This window comes from Grampus griseus (genome assembly GCF_964374135.1).
Source record: "Grampus griseus genome assembly, chromosome: 17".
NCBI classification, from domain to species: Eukaryota; Metazoa; Chordata; class Mammalia; order Artiodactyla; family Delphinidae; genus Grampus; species Grampus griseus.
The window spans coordinates 41,847,502-41,866,326 of NC_139011.1; the positions used below are offsets into that span (position 1 = coordinate 41,847,502).

The 18,825-nt window shown below is 40.9% G+C and overlaps 1 protein-coding gene across 1 annotated transcript in view; it reads left to right on the forward strand.

Annotated features, from left to right (window-relative positions):
* The window catches only part of CDH17 (cadherin 17), a gene marked incomplete at both ends in the record, with an annotated part of 87,135 nt that extends 68,982 nt beyond the window's left edge, over positions 1-18,153 (forward strand). Inside the window, 6 exons of the mRNA XM_082674734.1 lie at positions 2,413-2,657; positions 5,926-6,056; positions 8,234-8,473; positions 14,683-14,799; positions 14,934-15,047; positions 18,053-18,153. Of these exons, the coding sequence (XP_082530860.1) occupies positions 2,413-2,657; positions 5,926-6,056; positions 8,234-8,473; positions 14,683-14,799; positions 14,934-15,047; positions 18,053-18,153 (948 nt within the window). The remainder of the gene's footprint in view (positions 1-2,412; positions 2,658-5,925; positions 6,057-8,233; positions 8,474-14,682; positions 14,800-14,933; positions 15,048-18,052) is intronic.
* Positions 18,154-18,825: the final 672 nt, after the last annotated feature.

Sequence of the window (18,825 nt, forward strand, 5' to 3'; positions counted from 1 at the left end):
TCAGTCTGATGGTTACCAAGCCAAGTTCTTATGCACAAAATTCTAGGTTGTCTTTAGTAAAATTTTGGCCATTTTTTTGTAGGTATTTATAGCTCCTGAGACATAGCTTTTAGACATAAAATAAGCAGGTATGCTGGAAGGTGGTGCACTTAACTCTTCAGCGTTTATGGATCCCATTAGCTATGCTGAACTAATACCTAAAAGGGCTGTGCCACTGACTTGGGGATTGTGCATTGTTTTACCATGTATTGTACCTTGTTGCACAGAAATTTTCTTTAGGTTGGCAGGTGGTCTGTATCAATCTAGCCTGTTCTATGACCAACTTATCCTAATACAGGAGTCTTTGAGTTAGGTGGTGAGCATTCTAACAGCCCTTAAATGCTCCATCTGTACCCACCAAATTTTGCAGCTTTTTTTTTTTTTTTTTTTTTTTTGGCTTCTGAGATCTCTGCTAGCAATAGCCCTTATCTACACAAAATAAGACAAACAAACATGTACACCTTAACACACCAGAGGTAACCAAGAGAAGGTTGTACACCATCAGCAATTCCCAGCATGGATTAAGTCAACAGATTCCAGTAAATGGGGACTGTGGACTGGAACTAGGGAAAGGGATGCTATACAACCGAGGGGAACTTCAGACAGAACCAAGGCCTAGGGACTCAGATTCTGCATGGAACCATCAGCCAGCTCAAGTTGACCCACTGAGCCCTGGACTGGAAAGCCAAGTGGATCAGGAGCTAAACACAAAGAGAGTGGAGCTCAGAGGGGTTTACCCCCAGCTCTTGGAAATGGCAAGAAGGACAGTGAACTTAGTTTTTGAGGGGTACCACACCTGTGTTTCTCGTTGTCCTCAAAGCTGTTGTAAGTCTCCTTCAATCCCACCACTGCCACCAAATTTGTTAACAAAAATTCAACTGAGGAAATTTAAGGATCCAATTGACTTTAAATGGATTGGGCATTAGGAATCTAGCACATAGAAGGAACCTCCGCCAAGCTGTAGAAAAGGAGAGGTTATTAAAGGCAGAAAGGAGGTGGAAAAAGGAAATTATTAGCAAAGAATGCATTGTTTCAGGCAAGGTTGCCCTCCTAAAGGGAACAAAAGGGCCTATTGGGCAGATTACCTCACTAGTTCTGATGAGGTAATTCCAGGTTGATTGGTTAAAGGTTGCATTTCTGGGCAGGGGTTGAGACTGTAATTAGGTTAGGTATTAAGATTGGGTTTGTTGACATGGGGTTTAGCACAAGTGACCCCATTTTGGGCCTCCTGTTTCTTTTTAACAATGCAATATTTAGATTTTGGTTTCTAGGAGTTCATGGATCCCAGGAAACCCTTTCTTTCCCCTTTAGAAGCCCTACTTTAGGGTCTGTCTCGTTCCTCAGCAGGTCTCTAGGATTAGGACTTTTTCCCCATAGAATTATGGATTCTGCCTTGAGAGGAACCTTAAAAGAATGTAAACCAATTGTTTGGGTGATATTTTAAAAAAAAAACAATTGCTTAAATGATACTTAAGTCCTTTTATGCTAGCCTGACATGTATTGTTTAAGCCTATTCTTTTTTTTTTGCGGTACGCGGGCCTCTCACTGTTGTGGGCTCCCCCGTCGCGAAGCACAGGCTCCAGACGCGCAGGCTCCAGACGCGCAGGCTCCAGACGCGCAGGCTCAGTGGCCATGGCTCATAGGCCCAGCCGCTCCGTGGCATGTGGGATCTTCCCAGACCGGGGCACGAACCCGTGTCCCCTGCATCGGCAGGCGGACTCTCAACCACTGCGCCACCAGGGAAGCCCTGTTTAAGCCTATTCTTGAAAGCTTCCAGAGTTAGGAACTTGCTTTTTGAAGCAACTCTTTCTGTTTTGGGTAGCCCTAACCGTTAAATTCTTCCTCAAACTAAACCAAAATTAGTTTCTTGATTTTCATTCCTGGTCCTGTCCGACATGGCTTGAACCAGAACAGACCATCGATCTCTTGATTGTGTCTGCTAAACTCTCCCACCCTCCATGAGTTTAAAGTCTTTTATTTTGAGGTTTAAGTCCTGAGGTTTCTGGGAAATCATCCTCCACCAATGTGAAAATCTCTGCATAAGCACTTCCCAATGACTTCTGAGAACCATCTTGAGAGAATCAGTAAGTTTCTGCTGAATGAATGAATTACTCAAGGGTTAATAAATTTGAGGAGTGCTGCATTGATTTCCTCTTCTAGGAGAGTCCGAACACACATTAGCATATTAAAAGTCCTGAGAAGTCCTGCAGCAAAAACTTTTCCATGGCTCTATTATCCTGAAACGTAAGTTTTTGCTGACACTAGATTAAGAACTGCTGCTCTGTAAGCGTTTTTTCAAGGAACATAGGGAATGAATCTTAAGAGAGCTAAGTATCCCCCAATTAATTTTCCTTCTTTTTTTCTCCTACACAGCCTCTTGATTTTGAAGCAGCAGATGTTTACAATATTGTGTTCCAAGCAGAAAACCCGGAGCCTCTGGTGTTTGGTGTACAGTACAATGCCAGCTCTTCTGCTACATTCAGACTTACTGTGACAGATGTGAATGAGGCACCGCAATTTTCCCAACAACTATACCAAGCAAAAGTCAGAGAGGATGTGGCTAAAGGCACCAAAGTGGGCAACGTGACTGCCAAGGATCCGGAAGGTCTGGACATAAGGTAGAGGAGAGCAGTGCTGAGCAGGCCTAGCCGTGCGCTGTGACCACAGATGGTGGGGAGGAGGAAGGGCTGGGAAGGGCAGAGAAGCTGGCCTGACTCCAGGACTCTCCCCTAAGGGAGCAGCCAGCAATCTGAGGCCATGTCCCAGTGCACTTGGTGAATCTGCCCTTGGTACTGGCAGGGTGCCAGTACCCTGGGGGGCATCAGTGAGAATCCAGGCTCGGGCAAGCGGGAAGCGGGTCAGATTCCACCCCAAACTGCCTACTGCAGGTCCCAGCTGAGAGCTGGTGAGTTCAGGAGGTGGGGTCTAGAGACTGGGCTGTCCAAAGCTAGGCCCTCTGTCTGGACCAGTCGTGGGACCAGGGTCTGGGGAAGAGTTCCAGCCCCTAAGGCGGACTGGAGTTCTAAACAGAAGAATAAAGCAAAAACCTGACTCGGCAGACTCAGCCACCTGACAAGGTGAAGGGAATCTTCTCAAAGGGGGTCGTATAGGAGCCTCAGCTTTGCAGAGAGCAGGTCTGGGGCAACAAGACTCATTCCAGAACTCAGCCCTGGAGAGATGAGTACATGGGCTGAGAAGGTTAAACAAGATGTGTAACTCTTTCTACCTTAGCAATTCTCAATCTTTTTTTTTTTTTTTCTGTGCAATAGAACCCACACAGATTTGCCTTAAATATGTGCAATGATAATTAATTTTTCTAAGATAACAGATGTATGTATCCATATCTGTATCAATATCTATAACCTTTTTAAGATCATCTAGTTAATAAGCACACAGATAGGACTTGAACCCGGATCTTTTGCTTCTATTGTAGAACATCAGTCCTACTGTCCATGGCATGACAGATATTTTAGCATGACTTAAAACCCATGCATGTGGTTATGAATGACAATTCCTTAAGTGCCTCTAAACATTTAAGGGGAGTTTTGCCTCCCACTGAGCGATCATTTAGGCAATTGGAATCAGTTCCAAGACCTTTTTCTTATTGTCTGTCTAAGATCCCACCTACTGTTTTGCTCTGCAAGCACTTGTCGACTTTCATAAAGACAAATATGAGGGCTTCCCTGGTGGCGCAGTGGTTGAGAGTCCGCCTGCCGATGCAGGGCACACGGGTTCGTGCCCCGGTCCGGGAAGATCCCACATGCCGCAGAGCGGCTGGGCCTGTGAGCCATGGCCGCTGAGCCTGCGCGTCCAGAGCCTGTGCTCCGCAACGGGAGAGGCCACAACAGTGAGAGGCCCGCGTACCGCAAAAAAAAAAAACAAAAAAAAGAAAGACAAATATGAGAAAGGAAAGAAGACTTGGGTTGTACTGTATGGATAGTGTAGATACTGCTCTGTACATCAGTCACTAATTATGATGGGGCACAAAATGTTCCTAATTTAACAACCATGTATTGTTTAACAAATGCTTCTATCTCCCTTATGAGAATGCTATGAAAGTTATTAGTCAGAGACAAGTGAGTAAAAATTTGAGTTTATGAGTGGAGAAAACAAAGGCATTTAAGATCATTCCTCAGATGGGTCCAGGAAAAGATATAACGTATGTACTATTAAGTTATAATCAGGAAGATGAGAAAGAAGACTGAGAAAGGGAGTGTCCTGTAAGAGACAAATGAAAAAAGTACTTCATGAATGAGGAATAATCAATAGATCGAATGCTAGTAATGAGTCAGTTAAGAATTAAGGATGACTCCAAAGCTGCCAAAGCCTGAGCAATGTAATTCTTTTCTTTCTTTCAGGTCCACAAACTTAGAATCCATTAGCACCCAGTGGCTCCTAATCCAATGTATCAGTAAATATTAGCGATTCTTTCATCCACCTGCTTCTCACCACTTCTGCAATGGTCCAGGTCACCATAATCATCTCCTCCACCCCTCCCTGAGTCCATTCACTGCAATCAGAGTGTGGGTCTTTAAAAAAGTAAATCAGATCATGTGACTCCTCTGAAAACCTTCCAACGGGTGTCTGTCTCACTCAGAAATCCCGACTACATAGGAATTTTTAATTCACCGACCATACACATAACCTAACACAGTGCTTGGCATATAGAATATTCTAACACTGGGGAAAAATTAATTTGAACTAATGCATTATAACTTCTTAATCATTCTCCTACTACTGGACATGTAGGTTGCTTCCAGTATTTTTTTTTAAATTCTAGAAAAGTTTTGAATGTATGTATATAATTCTTTTTCTTAACTTCTATTCAATTGTTTTTTATTTGGAGAACATTTCCAGAGGTGGGATTCTTTGACCTAAAGATATAGACATCCTTATGGCTCTGAAGTGTTGTTCCCAAAAGGCTATAGAAATTGGTTTTCCCGTGGTTCTAGGCTTGTCTCTCTCAAATTCACCTTTCATACACCTACCAATGAGTTCCATTGAAGACACAAACATGACTAGGTCACCATCCTGCTTACCACCATTCCGTGGCTGCCCACTGCTTCTCATGTTTCAGCTCTTTCCAATCCCTCTGGCTTCATCTTTTGCCATCCACTGCGTCCTATTGATATGTTATCCCACCACTGCTGGAACGTCTGATGCCTCCACAACCTAAGCTACTCCTTGGCCTCTCAGACTTAGTTCATACAATTCCTTCTGCTTAAAGCATCCTTCTTTGTCTTGCTTTAGTTAACATCTACTCTTTCAGAAAGACTTCTCTGATTCCCTTTAATTTATTTGGGATTCCACATGGCCTCTTTGTATTCACCACATTTTACTGGAATTATCTGTCTCTGTGTCTGTCTCCTCCACCGGCCTAGAATCCCTTTGTGTAATCTCCTCTCTTGGTCCACAGCATGATATTTGCTAAGCCCTCAATAGATGTCTGCTGAATGAGGAATTCACTGCGCCACCCACCAGTAGCCTCTGAGTATCCACCCATTCACACATTTCCACCAATGAGTGTTCAAGTTTTCTGAGAGGGGGCGGTTTGCTAATCAATTTTAAAAGATAATTCCAGGTTGTTTTAATTGAAATTCTTTGATTGCCAGAAAAGTTTAACTTTTTTTCTGCTAGAGTTTGTGACGATACCTTTTGTTTTAAAACAAGTACAAAAACCACTTTGTAAGGATGAACAAATCCTCCCTTTGAAGGCAGATGGTTTGCAAATAAAGCAGTAATGATATTAGATCATGTTTCTTTAAATATGTTGTCAGTAATATGCAAGGGATAGTGCTGATATAATAGCATAGTGATGCATAAACTATCTTTACATTTTCCTGCAGAGTAATGTGGGCTTCCTTTTGCTCTTTTCTCTTACTAAAGTTATTCACTAAGAGGTGACAAGAGAGGTTGGCTAAAAATTGACCCCGTCACCGGCGAGATCTTTAGTGTGGCTCCGCTGGACAGGGAAGCTGAAAGTCTGTATCGGGTACAAGTGGTGGCAACAGAAGTAGGTGAGCCGAAATAGATACATAAATTAAAAATAATAATAAATAAAAGGTAACACAAATGATTAGGGGCTACATCAGTAGAAATGGGAAGGAGGGTGAGGTGGGTGGGAAACTGGGTCAAATTGTCAGAATATCTTACAGTGGAAAAATGAAAAGGGTAAAAAAGTGGAGAGAAGTGCTCACACCTTCTCGGCTTTGTTCAAGATGAGAACCCCCGTGCCCGGTAGCAGGGCTCTTTCAGGCAGGGATGCACCCGGAGGCTGGCTAGGCTTCAGGGCTGCTGCTCACTCTGTGGTGTCCTGAAGGGACCACAGCTTCTAGGAAGGTTCCTGTGTCCCCACTGAGCTACCTCCCTTCCTCCAAAGTGGCTGTGGGTTTCTCCAGGGAGCAGGGTCAAACCACTGACCTGCCTACCTAGACTATTACTTGCTCCTTCAGGCTTAAATTGCAGTGACCGAGGTCTCATCCTTTTGAAGCATAAAATGTTTTGTTCAATGTTTTCAACTTCATATATGCCAGAATCACCCGGGAGCTTGTTCCATACAGATAGGAATTCACCTTGCAGATTCTGATTTGGTAGATTTGGGTGGCCCTGGATATCTGTTTTGATGAAACCAGGTGAACTTTTGAAAGGAAAGATTTATTATAAAGATGAGCCAAGGATGTTTGAATCTTAGATAGCTATAAAAATAAACTCACAGGAATATTATGCTTACCAGTGATAAGGCTCGTGATTAAAACACTGAGTTTCTTTACGTTTAAATGGAATTTTCCAACTTGGAGTCGGGATTCTGTTGATCTTATGCTGGTCAGAGCCTCGAATTAGACAATAAATATATCTGCCTGGCTTACCAAAAAATTAGAGTTGAACAGATTATGACTAAATAAATATAGTTTTATACCAAAGAAGGAAACTTTCAAAACGTGAAGCCCAGGGTTGGGAGCTGGAATGCGGAACATTCCAATAGGTGGGAATCATGAAAATGGTCCCTGTGTGTGAAAAGATGAAGAAAAACAAAAGTGCTGCAGGCACGTTAAACCAGTGAGGGCAGACATGCAGAAGCGTGTGTCGAACTTGGAATGGTGGTGTGTGAGTGGACGGGCCTCGCTGAGGCAGGTCGGGGACTGGCTCTCTCTCTTACTTCTAGTTGATGTGCTTCTTTCTAGCACATACCACTATCACACTCCATAAATTTAACTCTCAATTTAAAAGTTCCTGATTTAATCAGCAGGAAGTTTCTGGCTAAGCCTTTGTGCTGTGCCTTCGGCTAAAATGTACTGTGGGGTCAGCACTTCGCTTTGGATGTGTCCTAAAGGCTCTCACATTTTAGAAGTTTCATGAATCGAAACCAGGGTTCAAAACCCTGCTCTGTTTGCAGTTGTTGGCCCTGAAATGACACACATTGATGAAATGACTTCCTCCTTTGGTTAGGGAGACAGCCGACAAGAAAAGTAGGCAAGTAGTGTTTACTGGAATTGAAGCAGGTCTGAGTCAGAAATTGTAGAAACATCAGGGAGAATGAGAACAGTAAGTGTTTACGTTGTACTGACCGTCCTGTTCTAAGCACTTACACCTCATACAACACTATGGGATAGGTACTATTATTGACCATATTTGATGTATGAAGAAACCAAGGTACTGAGAAGTAACTTGCCCATGATCACACAGTTACCAATTGTTCAGGCTACAGAGGTCAAAATTTTCTCCAGGACACCACAGCAAATAACATTTGTACAGCTCTGTACAATTTTCTAAGAATACATGTCAGATCCTCATAAAGTCACGTTTTACAGCTGAAGAAATGAGCCTTAGAAAACTTAACGAACATGCCTTTAGAAAACTTAACGAACATGCCTAAGTCAGTGTTGAGCGATTAAAGGTGTGGGCTCTAGAGTCAGATCCCCTGGGTTGGAAGCCTCTCTACTGCTATGTGACCTTGGGCAAGTCACACAACTTCTCTGAACCTCAGTCTTCTCATCTGTAAATGTACACCAGTGTTGTTTTGAAGTAATGTATATAAAATGTTAGCACATAGTTCTTATTATTATCAAGACTTTCTAAGCAGAAAATGAAACTAGGTCTGAATTGTAAATATTTTTTTAAAGAAAAGGAAATATCCTTTCTTATTGAGAGGAGAATGAGAAAGCAGATACCATATTTCAATGATTCAATTCCTTAGGCGGATCCTCCTTGAGCTCCGTGGCGCAATTCCACCTGACCCTCACGGACGTGAACGACAACCCCCCGCGGCTGGTCAAGGAGTACACAGGCTTGTTCTTCTGCTATCCCCCGAAAGCACCCGGAAGTCTCATTTTCGAGGCCACCGATGATGATCAGCAGTTATTTCGGGGTCGACACTTTACATTTTCCCTTGGCAGTGAAAGCTTACAAAAAGACTGGGAAGTTTCCAAAATCAATGGTGAGTTGTCAAAAGAACATCGAGAAAAACACTGATGGGCGATGGAATGAGTTTTTATTTGCCTTGGTATGCATGCAGCACTCAACACAGAGCTTTCTTCCACGCTCCAGGAAAGAAGTTCATGCTGTGGAAACTTGCACAGGCAAGCTCTCCAGAGGGTTGAAAGCCCCCGGGGTTTGGAGGAAAGAAAGATTGTTAATACACAACATCTCTCTTAGTGTACATGAATAGTTGGACAATCAGAGCAACATTGCAAAATTTCCAATGGCAGCTGAGAAACAGGTTTCATCTGATTATTTTTAAAATAAATTTATTTATTTTATTTATTTTAATTTTTGGCTGTGTTGGGTCTTCCTTGCTGCGCGGGCTTTCTCTAGTTGCGGCGAGGGGGGGCTACTCTTGGGTACGGTGCGTTGACTTCTCATTGCGGTGGCTTCTCTTGTTGCTGAGCATGGGCTCTAGGCACGAGGGCTTCCGTAGTTGTGGCGCACGGGCTCAGTAGTTGTGGCACGCGGGCTCTAGAGTGCAGGCTTAGTAGTGTGGCACATGGGCTTAGTTGCTCCACGGCATGTGGGATATTCCCGGACCAGGGCTTGAACCCGTGTCCCCTGCATTGGCAGGTGGATTCTTAACCACTGCGCGCTAGGGAAACCCGCTCATCATGATTTTTAAAAAGAGCTTTATTGAAATATAATTGACTTACAATTAACAGCACATATTTAAAGCATACAATTTTATAAAAATCAATATATGTATATACCATTGAAGCCATCAGCACAATCAGATAAGAAGAGTTCCACCACCCCCCCAAAGTTTTATTCATGCTCTGTTGCAATCCCTATTTTCCACCCCACACTGTCCATCCCTCACCCCATGTAATCACTGATCTGCTTCCCGTCACTATAGATTCGTTTGCATTTTCAAGAATTTTATCTAAATTAAATAACAGCATGTACTCTTTTTTTGTTTGGTGAATATCACTTAGTATACATATTTGGGGATTTCACCATGTTGTTGCATATATCAACACTTCACTCCTTTATACTGTAGAATAGTATTCCATTGTATGACTATATCATGATTTATTATTCATTAACATATTGATTATTACTTAAATTGCTTCCAATTTTTGCTATTTCAAATAAAATTGCTATGAACATTTGTGAACAAGTGCTTTGTAGGAGCTATGCTTTCATTTTTCTTGGTTAAATACCTAGAAGTCATCATATGGTAGCTATACAGTCAAATTTTTAAGAGAATATCAAATTGCTTCCCGAATAGTCTGTAACATTTTACATTCCCACCAGTGAATGAGAATTCTAGTTGCTTAATATTCTTCCCAATGCTTGCTATGCTCAGTCTTTTTAATTTTAGCCACTGTAGTGGGAGTGTAGTATTTCATTGTTTTTTTTAATATGGTTATATGAGTTGTTAACATATTTATTAACTTGTTTTTTTTTAACGTCTTTATTGGAGTATAATTGCTTTACAATGGTGTGTTAGGTTCTGCTTTATAACAGAGTGAATCAGTTATACATATACATATGTCCCCATATCTCTTCCCTCTTGGGTCTCCCTCCCTCCCACCCTCCCTATCTCACCCCTCCAGGCGGTCACAAAGCACCGAGCTGATCTCCCTGTGCTATGTGGCTGCTTCCCACTAGCTATCTATTTTACGTTTGGTAGTGTATATATGTCCATGCCACTCTCTCACTTTGTCCCAGCTTCCCCTTCCCCTTCCCCGTATCCTCAAGTCCATTCTCTAGTAGGTCTGTGTCTTTATTCCTGTCTTACCCCTAGGTTCTTCATGACCTTTTTTTTTTCTTAGATTCCATATATATGTGTTAGCATACGGTATTTGTTTTTCTCTTTCTGACTTACTTCACTCTGTATGACAGACTCTAGGTCCATCCACCTCACTACAAATAACTCAATTTCGTTTCTTTTAATGGCTGAGTAGTATTCCATTGTATATATGTGCCACATCTTCTTTACCCATTCATCTATCGATGGACACTTAGGTTGATTCCATGTCCTGGCTATTGTAAATAGTGCTGCAAGGAACATTTTGGTTCATGACTCTTTTTGAATTATGGTTTTCTCAGGGTATATATGCCCAGGAGTGGGATTGCTGGGCCGTTATGGTTTTAATTTATATTTTCTTAATGACTAATGGTGTGAACATCTTTTCATATGCTTATTTGCCATCCGTATATCTTCACTGGTGTAGTGTCTGGTCAAATATTGTGCCTGCTTAAAACTTTTAGCAGTTTGGCTTCTGTTGTTGAGTCATAAACATTCTTTATATAGTCTAGATTCAAGTTCTTTGTCAGATATATGTTTATAAATATTTTTTCCCAGGCCATGGCTTACATTTTTATTTTGTAACAGTGCCTTTTGAAGAGCAAATTAAATTTCTTTTTTTTTTTTGCGGTACGCAGGCTTCTTACTGTTGTGGCCTCTCCTGTTGCGGAGCACAGGCTCCGGACGCGCAGGCTCAGCCGCCATGGCTCACGGGCCCAGCCGCTCCGCGGCATGTGGGATCTTCCCGGCCCGGGGCACGAACCCGTGTCCCCTGCATCGGCAGGCGGACTCTCAACCACTGCGCCACCAGGGAAGCCCGCCCCTAAATTTTTTTGATGACATCTGATTTACTGACTTTTTTCTTCTATAATTTGTGACTATTTTGTGTATTGTTTAAGAAAGTTTTGCCAAGGTCACTAAATTTTTCTATTTTTTTTTCTCCCAGAGGTCTTATAATTTTAGCTTTTACAGTTACGGCTATCTAATTGTTTAAACACTATTTATTGAAAATATCATTTTCACATTGAATTGTCTTGGCATCTTTGTCAAAAATCAAGTGACCACATATATATGAGTCTATTTCTGGACTTTCTTTTCTGTTTCATTGATCTCTTTGTCTTTATAGCAATACTCTAATGTTTTGATTACCACAGCTCAATAATAAGACTTGAAATCAGGTAGTGTAAATGTCCTTGCTTTGTTCTTTTTCAAAACATTTATTTTGCATTTCTACATAAATTTTAGAATTGAACTTGTCTATTTCTACCCAAAAAACCTATGCAGATTGTGATTGAGATTGTGTGAACCTATAGCTGAATTTGGGGGAGAATTTACATCTTAACAAAGTTGAATTTTCCAATCCATGAATATGATTATGTCTCCACTTATTTAGGTCTTCTTTACTTTCTCTGAGCAATGTGTTCTAATTTTCAATGTATAGTTCTTATAGAATTTCCCCTAAGCATTTCATATGTTTGTGCTATTTTAGATGTTTAAAAATTTAAAATTTTTAAGTAATTCCAGGATATGGAGATATAATTGATGATTTTTGTATATTGATCTTGTAGCCTTGTAACATTGCTGACCTCACTTGTAAGTTCTCTCTCTCTCTTTTTCTTACGTTTTCATAGATTTTCTACATAGACAGTCATGTTGTCTGTGAATTATAGGTTTTATTTCCTTTCCAGTCTGGATGGCTTTTATATCTTTAGCTTGCTTTCTTAGCGGCTAAAATCTTCAGGACAATGTTGAATGAAGGTAGTGAGAGCAGAAACAACTTGTTGTTCCTAATCTTAGGGAGATGGCATTCATAGTCTTTCACCATTAAGTATAAAGTTAGCTATAGGTTTTTTGTAGATACCCTTTATCAGACTAAGGACTCTATCTTCTATTCTTAACTTGCTGAGAGGTGTTTTTGGGTTTTTTAAAATTAGGAATGGGTGCTAAAAACTTCAGCTGTATTTTTCTGCATCTATTGAGATGATTGTATGGTTGATTTGGGGTTTTGGTTGTTGTTGTTATTGTCGTTGTTTTGGGGGGGTACGTGGGCCTCTCACTGTTGTGGCCTCTCCCGTTGCGGAGCACAGGCTCCGGACACACAGGCTCAGTGGCCATGGCTCATGGGCCCAGCCGCTCCGCGGCATGTGGGATCTTCCCGGCCCGGGGCACAAACCCGTGTCCCCTGCATCGGCAGGTGGACTCTCAACCACTGTGCCACCAGGGAAGCCCTGGTTGTTGTTGTTTTTGTCTGTTAATTGGAGAAGTATATCAATCAACTTTTGGATGTTAATTCAGTCTTCTCTTCCTGGGATAAAGCTTACTTGGTGGTGAAATATTAGCATTTTTATATGCGGTTGGATTTGATCTGCTAAAATTTTAAGGTTATTTCTATCTATATTCCTAAGGGATATTGGTCTGTATTTTTCTCTTCTTGCAGTGTCTTCGTCTGATTTTGGTATCAGAGTAATGCTGGCTTCATAGAATGAGTTAGGAAGGGTTCTACCTCTTCAATTACCTGGAAGTTTGTGTAAAATTGTTTTTTATTTCTTCCTTAATGTTTGATAGAATTCACCAGTGAAGGCTTCTGGCCCAAAGTTTTCTACAGTAGGACTCAGTGCCTACTGTAGTCCTTACCCTCTTTCAACTGGTGTCCTTACCATGAGTTAACTACAAATTCAATTTCTTTAATAGATATAGGGCTATTCAAGTTATAGATTTATTTTTGGTTGAGCTTGTTAGTTTGTATCTTTCAAATAATTTCTCTATTTCATTTGATTTGTCTAATTTATTGGCACAAAGTTATTCATAACGTTATTTTATTATTCTTTTAATATCTGCAGAATATGTAGTGATATCACCTCATTCTGATATTGGAAAAATTTGCCTCTATTTTGGTCCTGATCAAGCTGGCTAGAAGTTATTAATTTTGTTGATATATTCTCAATGAACCAGCTATTGGTTTCATTGATTTTGCTCTATTTTTTTGTTTTGTATTTCATTGTTCAGATCTTTGTTATTTCCTTTATTCTTCTTATGCTGTATTTAGCTTGTTCTTCTTTTTCTATTTTTATTTAGATGGAAGCTGAGGCAATTGAGAACTTTTTCTTTGTTAACATAGGCATTTGGTGCTATAAGTTTATCTCTTAGTGTCATGTTAGCTGTATTCTATAAAGTTTGATATGTTTTCATTTTCATTCAGTTCAAAATACTTTCTAATTTCCCTTTAGATTTCTCCTGTGACACATGGGTTATTTAGAAGTGGGCTATTTAGTTCTCATATATGTGGGGATTTCCCACATATTCCTGGTTACTGATTTCTAATTTAATTCTGGGGCTTTCCTGGTGGTGCAGTGGTTGAGAGTCCACCTGCCGATGCAGGGGACACGGGTTCGTGCCCCAGTCTGGGAGGATCCCACATGCCGCGGAGCGGCTGGGCCCGTGAGCCATGGCCGCTGGGCCTGCATATCTGGAGGCTGTGCTCAACAACGGGAGAGGCCACAACAGTGAGAGGCCTGCCTACCGTATAAAATTAAAAAAATACTTTAACTCTGTAGTGACCAGAGAACATTTGACTGGAATACTTTTTTTTTTTTTTTCTGTATGTGGGCCTCTCACTGTTGTGGCCTCTCCCGTTGCGGAGCACAGGCTCCGGACGTGTAGGCTCAGTGGCCATGGCTCACGGGCCCAGCCACTCTGCAGCATGTGGGATCCTCCCGGACTGGGGCACGAACCCGTGTCCCCTGCATCGGCAGGCGGACTCTTAACCACTGCACCACCAGGGAAAGCCCTGACTGGAATACTTTTAAACTTATTGAGACTTTTTTCTTTCAGTACTTTAAAGATATTTCTCCTTTGTGTTCTGGATTGTATTGTTTCTTCTTCGTTCCTTTGAATGTCATGTGTCTTTTTTCGCTGGATGTCTTTACTATTTTTTTTTTTCACTAGTTTTAAGTAATCTGAGTATTATGTGCCTTGGTGTAGTTTTGTTCGTTTTTCTTTTTCCTAAGATTTGTTTGTCTTCTTGGATCTGAGGATTTAGACTTTTCATCAAATTTGGAAAAAAGTTAGCAGTTATTTCTTCAAATATGTTTTCTCTTTCTAATTCAGTGTTTGCGGACACTATATGGAACATAACTACCACGAGTAATGACAACCTGCTATGTTTAGTATTCATTTCTAAAGAGAAGTCATGAATTGAGAACTTGAAGGATGTTTTAGCATCCTTTTTGACATTTTGGAGGTTACCTGTGGAGTGGTAATACTTTTGGTAGTTTAACTCATACTTATATCTAACCATTTCCTAGTCAACTTTAGTATTATATGATACAGAGATGAACTTTATTCCTGCTCATCCAGGGGCCTGCAGTTGTGTTCTCACATCAGTCATTTTTTCCATATTCTGACAGGAACTCATGCCAGGCTCTCCACCAAGCACACGGGCTTTGAGGAGAGAGTTTACCACATCCCAGTCCGCATCAATGATGGCGGTCGGCCACCCTTGGAAGGAATTGTCTCTTTACCAGGTAGATATTTTGCTGCAGGCAACTTGGGATAATGTCTGTCAATATGGTAGTTTGTAGGAATTCTTGTCTTTGGGATGGGATTCTGCAATTGTTCGCTCAAAAATTTATCTACAAAATATGGTTCTGTTTTTCAGTTACTTTCTGCAAGTGTGTGGAAGATAGGTGTTTCCAGCCAGCAGATCACATGCCTGGAATACCTACTGTGGGCATGACAGTTGGTATACTCCTTACCACCTTTTTGGTCATCGGTGAGTATAATTTCTCAGATTCAAGGATTTCTGTTCTGGGCCTTGGAAACATAAGCTCACATCAGGATCTGACTTCATGGACTGGTGTGGGGCTGCTCAAATGGCAATCTAGGCAATAACCAAGAATATAGATCACCAGTAAACCATGTCCAACTTTCCTGATTGGGAGCTACTGCTTTAGTACCACCCTCTACCTATCACTGCCTTGCTGGTTAGGTTGGGAAATACAACATAAGAGGCTTTAAAGAATAAATTATTGTATTTTATGCTTAGTTACCAAGATTTCATGATGAAGGAGAAAGAAATGCAGTAGCTGTGCCTCTGCTATGTGTCAGGCACAGTGCTTGGTGGGGAACACAGTGACAGATATACACAGATCCATCACTCACAGAGCTTATGGTCTAGTCTGCCATTGTTGGAATAGGTAGAAGCTAGCCTTCCAGTGGAGATGCTGGCATACCTGAAATGTTGCAGAACTCCCCTTTTTATGTTTTGTGACTGTGGGCCTTGATTCTTTATTATTTCAGAATAATTCCACTGCATCACAGGGCTCACTCTGCCATGGCCCCTGGCCTGGCTAGATAGCAGAGTTCCCTGTCTTCTTTTTTGTAAACAGCTCAGTACCTACTGTAGTCCTTACCCTCTTTCAACTGGTGTCTTCACCACAAGTTAAGTATTAGAAGTAGATACTTCTGCCCATTTTTTAATTGAGTTGTTTGTTTTTTTGCTGTTGAGCTCCATAAGCTACTTGTATTTCACCAAAGAAGACATATAGGTGGCCAAGAGGCACATGAAAAGATGCTCAAAATCACTAATTATTAGAGAAATGCAAATCAAAACTACAATGAGGTATCACCTCACACGGGTCAAAATGGCCATCATCAAAAAATCTAGAAACAATAAATGCTGGAGAGGGTGTGGAGAAAAGGGAACCCTCTTGCACTGTTGGTGGAAATGTAAATTGATACAACCACTATGGAGAACAGTATGGAGGTTCCTTAAAAAACTAAAAGTAGAACTACCATATGACCCAGCAATCCCACTACTGGGCATATACCCTGAAAAAATCATAATTCAAAAAGAGACATGTACCACAATGTTCATTGCAGCACTATTTACAATAGCCAGGACATGGAAGCAACCTAAGTGTCCATCAACAGATGAATGGATAAAGAAGATGTGGCACATATATATAGTGGAATATTACTCAGCCATTAAAAGAAACGAAATTGAGTTATTTGTAGTGAGGTAGATGGACCTAGAGTCTGTTATACAGATTGAAGTAAGTCAGAAAGAGAAAAACAAATACTGTATGCTAACGTATATATATATGGAATCTAAAAAAAAAAAAAATGGTACCAATGAACCTAGTGGCAGGGCAGGAATAAAGACGTAGACACAGAAGATGGACTTGAGGACACAGGGTGGGGAGGGGGAAGCTGGGGTGAAGTGAGGGTAGCATCGACATATGTACACTACCAAATGTAAAATAGATAGCTAGTGGGATGCAGCAGCATAGCACAGGGAGATCAGCTCGGTGCTTTGCGATGACCTAGAGGGATGGGATAGGGAGGGTGGGAGGGAGGCTCAAGAGGGAGGGGATATGGGGATATATGTATGCATATGGCTGATTCATTTTGTTGTACAACAGAAACTAACACAGCATTGAGAAGCAATTATACTCCAAAAAAGATGTACTAAAAATAAAAAGTAGATACTTCATCAATTCACCTGTGTAAAGGGGTTTATACAGTTCCACATCCTTTCTCTTTTAAAGGAAGAGCTGGGATTATTCTAAGTCTTCTTAATTGCTCTCTTGGCATCTGGTCTTTTCTGCCACCATCCAGTCTACCACATTGGACTCTGATTCACAGCTCTAAAAGGGATCTCATTTCCTTATACCCTTCCATTCGAATTCCTCATTATTATGGCATAGAAGGGCCTTTGTGACATGACCATTACGCATCCTAATATTGCATGGTGACCATCAGTTCTCTTTGAGAACCACAGTTTGGTGCACACCTTTTATACTAATTGAGCTGGCTTTTGAGGTTTACTCACTTATCAAACTCCCCTCTACTTCTATGCCTTTTCTTATTCTATTTGTCCTCTCATCTTGAAAGGATTTTTGAGTTTTTATGCCATGGTTTTCTAACATGACCATTTACTCTCATAATTTTACAACAAGTTAAAGATTGGATGAGTTTGGTGATCTAAAGATAGAAGTAATAGGATCTTGTAGTTTCATATCCTTACTTTTTTCAAAATAGGAGGGTTGGGATTATTGCAAGATTCTTAATGGGCTTCTGAGTATCCAGTCTTTTTTGCCATGATTCCTCTTGTAAACTTACTGCCAGGTTAATTTCTTAAAAACAACTTACTTTTCCAGATAAGTCTCTGATTTATAGTATACATAGTGCTAAAATGCACAATGTAATTTTGTAGTAGGTCAGAGATGGGGGAAACCAGAGAGGTTAGGTAGTCTACTCAAGCTGGAGCGACAAGGAAGACGGCAAAGAAAATGTAATACTTGATGTGGACATGGTGAAAGTAGGCTTTAGGTAGGTGAATTGGTCTAAGAACAGCTTTCTGGTTTTTCTCATTGGACTACTTCCTCTAGGGAAGAGGAAGAAGAACTGGAATCAACATTTATTGACTGTGTCTGAAGTTCAGGAATTCTGTCTAATGCTCACGCACTTAGTCTTCAGGGTAGTGTAGGCATTAAGTCCTATATTCCTTGATAGAGACCCAGCGATAGCCACCAGCTTCGATATGACTTGGGACTTGTTACATATTTACTGACAACAAGATAAGTGGTAAGCTTACTTATCCAAGAAAGCCCATGCCTAGAATCTCTTAATCACCAGGACAATGAAACTTTGTTGAACCACAAACAAAAATGAAATTACATGAGTCATTTTTTCCTATGCAGGTGCTACCTTATAAATGAATGTGACAGTACATTTTAAGACTCCATCTCTTTGACTCTGCATTTTCTCTTTTAGGTATAATTTTAGCTGTCGTGTTTTTCCAGATAAAGAAGAATAAAGGCCAACATAATGTTGAAAGTGCTCAGGCATCTGAAGTCAAGCCTCTGAGAAACTGAATGTGAAAAGGAATGTTTGAGTCTATGTACCAAGTGCTATTTCAGTAACACAACCATTTAATCCCATAATTTTGCTTTTCATCCAACATGTGCACTATAATTTTTTACGATATACCTTCCTGCCCTTTACTATTTTATTACTCTTAGATATTTCATGTGCTGTAGACATTAGAGATATTTTCCATTTTCTCATGACACTTTTCCACTCTGCAAAAGCCTTAGCTATTTATCCAAACACAAAAATGTATGTGCTTTTCCCTCTTAGGGAAAGAGGGGCTGATGAAATACTCTGTGCATTTTTTCTTCATTAAGAGATCGATCAGTCATCCATCACAGCACATCCCGGATTCCATTTATGCTTTTGCTAATTCCATCCCGTGTCTCCTTCCTCCACATCTCCTTTGGTATTTCACTAATTTTAAAACATTTGTTGGAGGAAAGAACAAAGCTAAGTCTCAGGAAAAAAATTTAAAGCGCAGACCTGTCCCTTAGTTTGAACAGAAACTTTTTGTTGTTATTCGCCTCCTTTAGCCCCACGTGGCTTATGTTGCTTTTCGTGGGAGGATTTTGCACTTGGGAACAGCATGAGACCACTGCAGACCATGCAGAGTCCTGCTTCATAAACCCTGGTGCCAACACCGGCCACTACCTACCACGCTCACATGCTGCGCA